General features: G+C 42.7%; 1 protein-coding gene across 1 annotated transcript; it reads right to left on the reverse strand.

Moving 5' to 3' along the window:
* Nucleotides 1-2,483: 2,483 nt before the first annotated feature.
* On the reverse strand, nt 2,484-4,508 carry LOC119444386 (uncharacterized). Its single transcript, XM_037708792.2, has 2 exons — nt 4,489-4,508; nt 2,484-2,933 (listed from the first exon to the last, which is right to left on the reverse strand). Exons 1-2 carry the CDS (start codon nt 4,498-4,500, stop codon nt 2,484-2,486), a joined length of 462 nt encoding a protein of 153 aa, XP_037564720.2. The 5' UTR covers nt 4,501-4,508.
* Nucleotides 4,509-9,297: the final 4,789 nt, after the last annotated feature.

A 9,297-nucleotide genomic window follows, 5' to 3' on the forward strand; every position in this document is an offset into this window, starting at 1 on the left:
TGCTTAATTCTTCTGATCAATACATAGGATCTTCTAAACTAATGATGCGCTACAATATCCTTAATATTAGAAACTCTTACCAAGCAAAGATCTGCATTCGGTTGTTTAAAGATATCTCCAGCAATTTTGAGACATTTTCAAACCGGTACCTCAGTAGAAACACAGGGTACAGCTTACGCCACACCTCAATAGTAGCGAAGAAACCTAGGACAAACTATGGCATGCAAACTATAGAATATGAAACCATGCGTTTATGTAATACATACCCTAACATTGTTGATGTCGCTAGAGATTGTAGAACTATTCGCCAATTTAAACACTTCATAGTGAACATGTTTCTCTCTTCTGATCTAGATATGCTGTACAAATGTTAAAGCAACAGTGAATTCTTCAGTGTTAAAGGTGCTTGGTTGTTGCATTAGTGATGTAATAATTAAATTCTTTAAATGTTACTTTTATGTTAGTCATGTATTAACTCGTTTGTATGTTATTTTACAAGCGAATGGTGTTCTGCAGTGTGCTTCAAAGATTGTTTTGTATGTAGTTATGAAATGTCTGTTTTACAAACTGCTTTTGTAACTTGCAAATTCCGCTATCTCTGCTGCCCCAGCGAGGTAAGGCCTAGTCAGGAGATTTAAGCCCTCCTTTTGCCTTACCTCGCGGGCAAACCTTGTACCTGTTTTGCCCGAATAAAAAAAAATGTAGTGTTCCCTTTCATACTGGGCGTCCCTGTACATTTGACACAAAAAGCGAAGAATGGATGTAGAAGCTCCATCAAAAAATTTACTGACAGTTTTCATGGAATTTTCAAGGTTTCACTTCATGCGTTATGTTTCCTGTGTATATTCAGTACTGCAAGACCTCAAACCGCGAATTTCTAATCAGTCGGCACATTCTGGAAGTTGATGTTCGGAACATGTTTCAGTGGCCAGTTATGTAATAATAGTTGCCAATTCACAATTTCCATTTGTCCGTCATGAGCAACACATACAACGTTCATGCTGAATACAATATTGTTAAAGGAAATATGAATAATGTACAATCTAAACACGACATTAAAGCTTCTCACTTTTGTGGCTTCTGCACAAAGGTGCCCGAGTTATTTTGGGGGTGAGTTCTTAGCATAATTTCAGATGCGTGGGTTGAAGTGCATTTACCAGGCAATGAAACTCAGTACTAAGGGTCATATTGTGGAAATTTACTTTCTTTAAGCCACTTCGAAGCAAGTTTGCGCGAGGAGCCGTTTGTTCCTCCTAACTACAAATTATCGCTAAGAGAAGCAATCGCATTCTGAAAGCTACCTGAATCCGTCCGCATGAAAAAAGTGATTTCGTACATGATATGCAACTGATCCCGCGGGTCTGAGTTCGAAGGAAGCCGTCTCTTATGTCTCTCGTGAGCCCCTTCAGTCAGCAAAACAAAGCATGTGTGTCAAATATCGTTTTCGTGTTGAAGTGTTAATAAACCGACGCGTGACTTCCATTTTGTTACGGTGATAAATCGACACTAACGAGGGCAAGATATGACAAGGCCTGACAACAATGGCATCCTAACAGTTGTTTTTTTAACTATTTCCGTTCTTCAGGCTCGTATGGAGCCGTTATACGCACGCTTAGGCCCCAGAGCGCTTAAGCGCGCCCGCGCGCGTGCGTGTGTGCTTGTGTGTTTTTTTGAAATCCATACACGCCGGGCTCGCGTATCGTCACCTGTCAGCGACCTGCGACATTACACACGTGTACACAAGCATCACGTGGGCCAGTAATTAGGTGAAGCGCTATTTTAGGGCGAGGAACTGAGACAGGAAGGATAAAGCCGCGCATACCTTCCGGACTGCCTTACGGTCAGCGAGAATCAAGGGGGTGTGCACCAATCATACTTCACAATGAAGTTTTCCAGAATTGATGTAAGATGTCCTAACCATAAGAAAGCCTTTCTCACTAAACTCAAGAAGGCTTCAGAATTTGGACTTAGGAGCGACTGGATTACTGGACACGAATAACATGCTCCACCTGGACATTATTCTAGAGCAAGCTCTGACTAAGCTCTTTATGTGCGAATTGAACGTAAGGGGGGTTGTGCGCGTATAAGAAGGATTTCTCGATTTTATGCCTGAGATACCTTATTTCGTAAATAACTTCGGCCAAAAATAAATGTCCGTGAAGGAAAAGCAAGATTTTTATTAGTATTCACGATCGAAAATGCACACATGTTCAAATGACTCGATGGTTACAAAATCGTGTTTTCTATGGGCACGTCCTTTCTTCAACAATGCTGAAGTCCCGTTCGTGCAGCTGTAGCACTAGTGCACGTTCGGCCGACTCTGTTCGCAGTAGGCCTGCTGTAATCAGGTTCGGCTTACTGAAATTCGTGGACGCACTCCAGTCAGCGCAAACTTAGAGATGGCGAGCCATTTTCAAGTCACTCACATCTTGTCAATAATTTATACAACAAACTAGAAACTAGTGCCCTTGTAAGCAGCGCGATCAACCCTTGTAACCGTACCCGCCGTATCCGTAGCCGCCTCCATATCCCAGACCACCTCCGTATCCCAAACCGCCTCCATATCCCAAGCCACCTCCGTAGCCTCCGCCGAGTCCGGCACCTCCACCGAGTCCGGCTCCTCCGCCGTATGATCCTCCTCCGAGGCCGGAGTGCGCGACCAGTGCTCCGCCGCTGGACAGCTTGTTCACTTGGTGGATAGTCCTGACCAGGAAGGCTGGACCGGGCACAGCCTTGTACAGTCCGGGCCCGCCGCGCAGAAGAGCCACGCTGCTGCCGACCCCTACACCGCCGGCTCCCAGACCTCCACCAAGGCCGTAGCCGGCGCCGTATCCAAGTCCTCCGTAACCAAGTCCTCCGTAACCAAGTCCTCCGTAACCGACTCCACCAGCCATGGTGGTGGCAAGGACAGCGGACAGAATGGTGACAATGGTCTGCATAGGTTGATAAAGCATTGTTTTGATATTTAGTTAAATGATGACATTTTCATCGACACAGCAAAATTTCTGACAGGCCCATTCGTTGTTATTCTAGGAGAAATTTATTTTACTGTTCATATATTATAAGTGTTACGCTCAAAATGTTGCCCTGCAGGCTGTTCACAACAATATGAAATGAGTCACGTTATGTTTTTTCAGTTCAGCCCAGCCATTGTTTAGGAAGTAAGCGACTAAGTAAAGGAAATTGCGTTCTATACTAATACATAGCTTAAGAAGGATGCGTGGCGCAAGGTGAAAATCAACTACAGAAATGTGAGGAGACAGCAAGAGGGCCAAACTCGGGGCTAATTCATAGTGAAATATTTAGCGCGCACAGCCGATAAGGACACACCGAAGGTGGACACACGAGCGCTTGCTCACAACTGTGGTTTCCACCTTCACTGTGGTTTCAGTGGTGTCGACCTTCACTGTGTCCGTGTCTACTGTGCGCGCTAAATATTTCAGTATAAATTCGTACCAACTCGCCCAACTATCAGTTCTGCTCGGGACTAATGTATTGGAAGATGCCTCCAATCTATAGGCAAAGAATCTACAGGCGCAGAAGATACGTGCACACCAAAGATATATGAGCACAACACATGGTTGTGCTCATGTATCTTGCGTGCCTATGCATTGGGTAGTTCCTGAATTGAAATTAGTTGCAGGATACGCGCTCTTTATATCTATTCTTATTCCTGCCGTTGATTTTAAGCTTGCCGCAGTCATCCTTCTTGAACTATGTACCAACAACAAAGTACTCTGATATGAGTACATACATTTCGCACGAAAAAGAAATTCATAAAATTTCTCTATTCCCTTCCAGCGTCATGCGCCATTCAAGGGAACGTACTTCACTTGAAAAACTACTGCAATTTGAAAGAAATATTACATAATATTATAAACCTCACTGGCTTCATGTCGAGCCAAGAGCTCGGCCAAAAATTTTTAATTTGCAGAGCCTTGTGAGTATAAAATAAACATGCACTCACAAACTTCCTTTTCTGAACACTTCTAAACATAAACATTTTCAAAAATATCGGTTTTTCCCTTCGCACTAAGCTCTAAACAGGACATCTAGTCGTTTTCAACGCCTAGTTGTACAAGGAGCAGACATTTGTGTAAGCTCTAGCTCTTAGATATTCGTACTAATATGTCTAATCACCGGATACATCAGCAGTAGCGGTAAATTGGTTTCGGTGTCTTAGTACGGGCTATGGCTGCCCTTTTATAAAGCATTCAGTAATTTCAATGGAAGGTTGCAAATTAGCAGCGTTTCAACGGTTATACAAAAGAAAGAACAAAAATCAACATTCGCTAATGTAAACAAAAACACCGTAGCGAGAAAGCCTCACAATGAACGCTGTAGTGTCACACCAATTGCGACTTTAAACTTCCCACTGCCTGGAGACGAACAATACTTATTACATTACAAAGATTGGTCCAAATCCATGCTCCAGACTATTTACGCTCATCCCTTGCTGTGTTTGCCGCGTCCCGTGCAGACACTCACCAGAGCGTTCATGGCGACGGCTTGTTTTCCCTGCTATTCAGCGAGTGATGTCCGGATGGTTCGGCGGAGTGGCTTATATACTCGGCGTTCGATGACAATCGCACGTGCCAGGCCACTGCCGGGTTACGTGTGGTCGACGATATCGATGCTGCCTTGCAGAGCATCGGCGATGCACCGGGAAAAACACAGAGTGCACGCAGTGAGCGGAAGTAAGGAACGCGATTTGCTCGCCCTACATCGCGCTCGACGCAATAGAAAGCGGAAACGAAATCAGCCGAAAAACAATACCCTGCGAATTATGGCATAAACCCAAAAATTCGGGATACCGCTGTCCTTACGCGGCTTTCCTGCTAAAGAGCCACGTAGGTGGCGGAAGGGGTTAGGGATGTTTATTTCTTTTTGGTAAACACGGACGAGGAGGATCCTTCAGAATGGAGTAAGCAGCCACTGACGCTCGTGGTTATGCTGAAGCGCGCGCTGGGAGACAGCTATTTGCGATTCAAGAAGAGCGAATGAAACTGACCGTTATAAACCGCGTATATGAGGCGCTACTCTGAATTCAAGAGCGTAATTATTTACTAAACTTACTTTTACTTACATTACCCTCAGGGCCCAGATGAGCGTTACAGAAGGCGTGAGTACAATAATCAATAAAAAACAACACGTTCAAACAATTAGTAGTATTTGGAGGGATAAACTCAAAATATAATCAGTTATTGCAATCTTGAAAGATGACGCCTCCTCGATGCAGGCGATGGAGCGGGGAAGGCGGTTCCACTCGGCACTGGTTTTTGGCAGAAATGAACCGAAGAAAACATTTGTGTGACAGAAAGGAATGAACACTTTAAACCGATGATCAAGACCCGACGACATGTACGAAAGTTACGAAATGAAGTCTTGTTTAAGTGAGTTATTTTGGTAAAGGATTTTTTGAAAAAGGCAGAGACAGGAAATCTTTCTTCGAAGCTGCAAATAATTAAGGCCAAGGTTTGACTTGATTAATGAAATGCTAGCTGTGCCGGAATAGTTTGAAATGATGAAACGTGCTGACCTGTTCTGGAGTGACTTAATCGTGTCTCCTAATGTTTTTTGACCAGGGTCCTAGACAGATGACGCATACTATAGCTTCGGTCTAATTAGTGATTTGTAGAGAAGTAACTTCAAATGGGGTGGGGCTTGAGGAAAATTCCTGCGAATGCAGCCAATAGATCTGTTTGCATTGTTAGTGATTTGTTCGATGTGCGCATGCCACGAAAGGTTACTGTTTAGCTGGATTCCAAGATATTTATAGGAAGTCAGGTGCTGAAGGTTGGTTTCATTGATAATATAGCTGAAAGAAGTGGGTGACGACGCGAGACAGACACAATTTTGCCTTTAGTCGGGTTTAAGAGCATTAGCCGTTGTGAGCACCACCTTGAAATGTTATCTATAGATGTGACTGCAGCATAATTTTATCATGCAGATTAGTTATTTCACGGTATAGAACGCAATCGTCGACAAAAAGTTTAATATAACTATTAATTACGGCAGGTAAGTCGTTTATGTAAATTAAGAATAGTAACGGTCCCAAGATGGAGCCTTGAGGAACATCTGACTGCACGGCGCAGTGCGGGGATGCAGAATAGTTAGATGTTACAAACTGGGTGTGATTGTTTAGAAAACATTCTATCCATTTCATAATATTAGGATCAATATTAAGAGTACTAAGTTTAAGAAGCAATAAGCGATGAGACATCTTGTCAAACGCTTTCGCCAAAACTATAAATATACAGTCAGTGATTGGCCTTGGTCTATAGAGGAAGAAATGTTGTGTATAAACGATATTAGTTGCGTTTCGCAGGAGTAGTTTTTGCGAAACCCATGCTGAAATGAAGTAAAGAAAGAGTTGGATTCCAGAAATGAGGCAGGATTGGAAAAGTAGACGTGTTCAAGGATTTTTCACGGCACACTGGTAAGTGCAATGGGTCTGTATTTGAGAGGAGAATGCGGATTACTTGACTTCAACAGAGGGAGCCACCTTCCCCATCTTCCAGTCTGCGGGAAAAGTTGAGCACTCAATAGACTGGGTGAAAATGTAGATAAAATATATAGAGGAGTAGACAGCAGTATTCCTCAAAAATTTCGAATTAATTTCGTCGGCACCACACGAAGACGGTAGTTTGAAATCTTGAATTAACTTCAAAATTCCCGAAAAATCAACAACAAGCGGATCCATGGGACAGAAATCTTCTTTGCGCATGTGTGGCACTGTATCAACACAGCAAACAGAAAATGATTTAGCGAAAGTATCATTCAGGACATTGCAACATTTTGCATTGCTCATGGTGTTGCCATCGGTATCTGTAAGAGATATGGCATTTTTCTTTTTTATTTGAACAGTGCTACAAAGTTTGATGGATTTCTAGAAAGAAGTGAGGGGAAGATTGGTATTTAAAAAAAACGTCCTTCGCTTCTTTTAACGCGATGCGATAAGCATGCAGCGCATTAGAATAATCAGTCTTTAGCTTAGACGATAAAAATCTGACAATAACGGGCCTGGACTTGTTAGGGACAAAACGGCCAAGTCTGTGTGTTCAATTGCGTTTTGCAAGACGGAAAAGGCGTTTTTTTCTTGTTTGACAGTCTTTTTAATGTCGTGGAAAACCAAGCAGAGCGTTTCTTTCCGGAAAGTCAGCGCAGTGGCACATATTTAGCGACAAGTAACGTGGCTTTCTTTTTAAACAAGTTCAATTTTCTTCCACGGTACGGCTGAAAAATCCTGGTATATAGTCGTCAATGAATACTGCAAACTCATTATTAATTGCAGTGTAATCACCGCTCGCATAATCTCTGAAAAATTTTCCATTGTTCGTCTCACATCTAAGGGGGCCTGTTAAAAAATGAAAAGAAAAGTGATCGCTTAGTCCGGGGAAAGAAGTTAAAGAACGTACTAAGTTTGGTTCAGTGACAAGGAACAAGTCTAGAGTGTTAGATGAAGTAGTGCCAGCTCTAGTAGGCCCAGAAACAAGTTGCGTAATATGAAAATTTAGGCACAAATTAAGGAACGATTGACTTTCGGCGGACGTACCGACAAACGAAGGGCGATAGCGAAGTCCCCCTTACTTTAGTCAAATTAAAATCGCCTAAAAGGAATAGCAGTGAGTGTGGAAATTCTTAAGACGAGAAAATTCAGTGTCATGCAGTTCATCGCGAAAAGAGGATGGTGCACTTGATGACCAATAACACGCACAAAGCAGTGTGTTTTGGTGGTTTATAACAATACGATCACAAACCAACTCTAAAGACGACGCAAGTGAAATCCTATAAGACACTATATTGTCGGCGACGGCAATTAAAACACCCCCATCTGATTTTAGGTCCTGGTCATGACGGTGAACAACGTAATTCTTGTCACAATGCAACAGCTCTTCGCTAAGAATTTTATTGGTCAACCAAGTCTCCGTCAATGCAGCCACGTCAGCGGCATACGAATAAAAAATAGGTGATAGAGTTTCACGTTTATTAACTGCACTTCGCACATTCGACATTAAAAAAGCGAAATCGTGACAAGGTTGGCTGCGTTGCTGGTGTCTCATTTCTGTTAAGAAAAAGACGCGTTAGAATGCCGGTTACTAGCAATGGACGATACTTCAGCAGTGCAGGCAACATTGCCCAATTGCAGTTCACAGACACTCTCGTTATCATTTTTGTTGATATACAGCTTGTTGCAATTTGCAGTGAAAAATGGGCCGCTTTCTTTGCCAAATTCATACAGTTTAGTTCTGACAACTCTAGTTGCCTTACAAAAATCCTCACTTACGGAAACACCAGTTGTCTTTAACTTATTTTTAGAACAAATAATCGTTTCCCTTAGCTTAGACGATAGAAATCTGACAATAACGGGCCTGGACTTGTTAGGGACAAAACGGTCAAGTCTGTGTGCCCTGGAAATGCGGTCATCGCTCTTGTTTAGGTTTACGCTTAATGCTGAATTTAAAACTGAGCAAACTTTCTCTTCTGACTGCGCCCAAGTTTCCGCAGCGCTATCTGCTACCCCATGAAATATAATATTTTCGCGACGTGAACGGTTTTCAAATTCATTGAATCGTTACCAAATGATTTTGAAACACTGCGCAGTAAGCTGTAACTCTTCAGGTTCCATTTCTGATAAAACATGATAACGTTCCTAATAAACTCTTGGAGAACTTCAGTAAAGGCTCTATACCAGACTTCTTTTCGTTATTTTATAGATACGTTATATCAAACAGGAGCGAATTCACAAATTCAGCTCACCAACAAAAGTCTGGCTTAAAAATAAAGTTCGTAAGATCAGCACGCTTACGAGGCCTGCCGCTGGAAAAAACAAGCGCTGTAGTCGACAATACGCGTTTCAACAATGTTATCTCAGGTGTTAACTTCCGTACTTGCGCCAAAACTAAGCCTAAATCGATTCGCAAAGTTCAACGGCCGTCTAAGATGCCGACGTATGAAGGATAATCTATAATAGAGGAAGGGGGACAGCTGTCTTACGAGCATAATTTCGTCAATATGGGCCGCTCGAGCTGTTGGTGGTAAGCGGCGGAACGTGCTCTTGCCGCTGATTCTCCAGAAGCAACAACTAATAGCCGAGGATGGCAAGCGCTTTCATTTTAGTGGCCCGCTCTTATTCATCACCTAAAATGTATTGAGCAGTTCTTTGCATAATTGTAATTTGAGTGTGCTCCTGTGGTAGGCAGCAACATTCCTGCTGCGGTGATAGTGTGTAGTTATTGTCTCACAAATTTTGTTTATCGACTCACGCAATAGCTTGACTTTTGAAACTCGTCAAAA

This window comes from Dermacentor silvarum, chromosome 3 (assembly GCF_013339745.2).
Source record: "Dermacentor silvarum isolate Dsil-2018 chromosome 3, BIME_Dsil_1.4, whole genome shotgun sequence".
Taxonomy (NCBI): Eukaryota; Metazoa; Arthropoda; class Arachnida; order Ixodida; family Ixodidae; genus Dermacentor; species Dermacentor silvarum.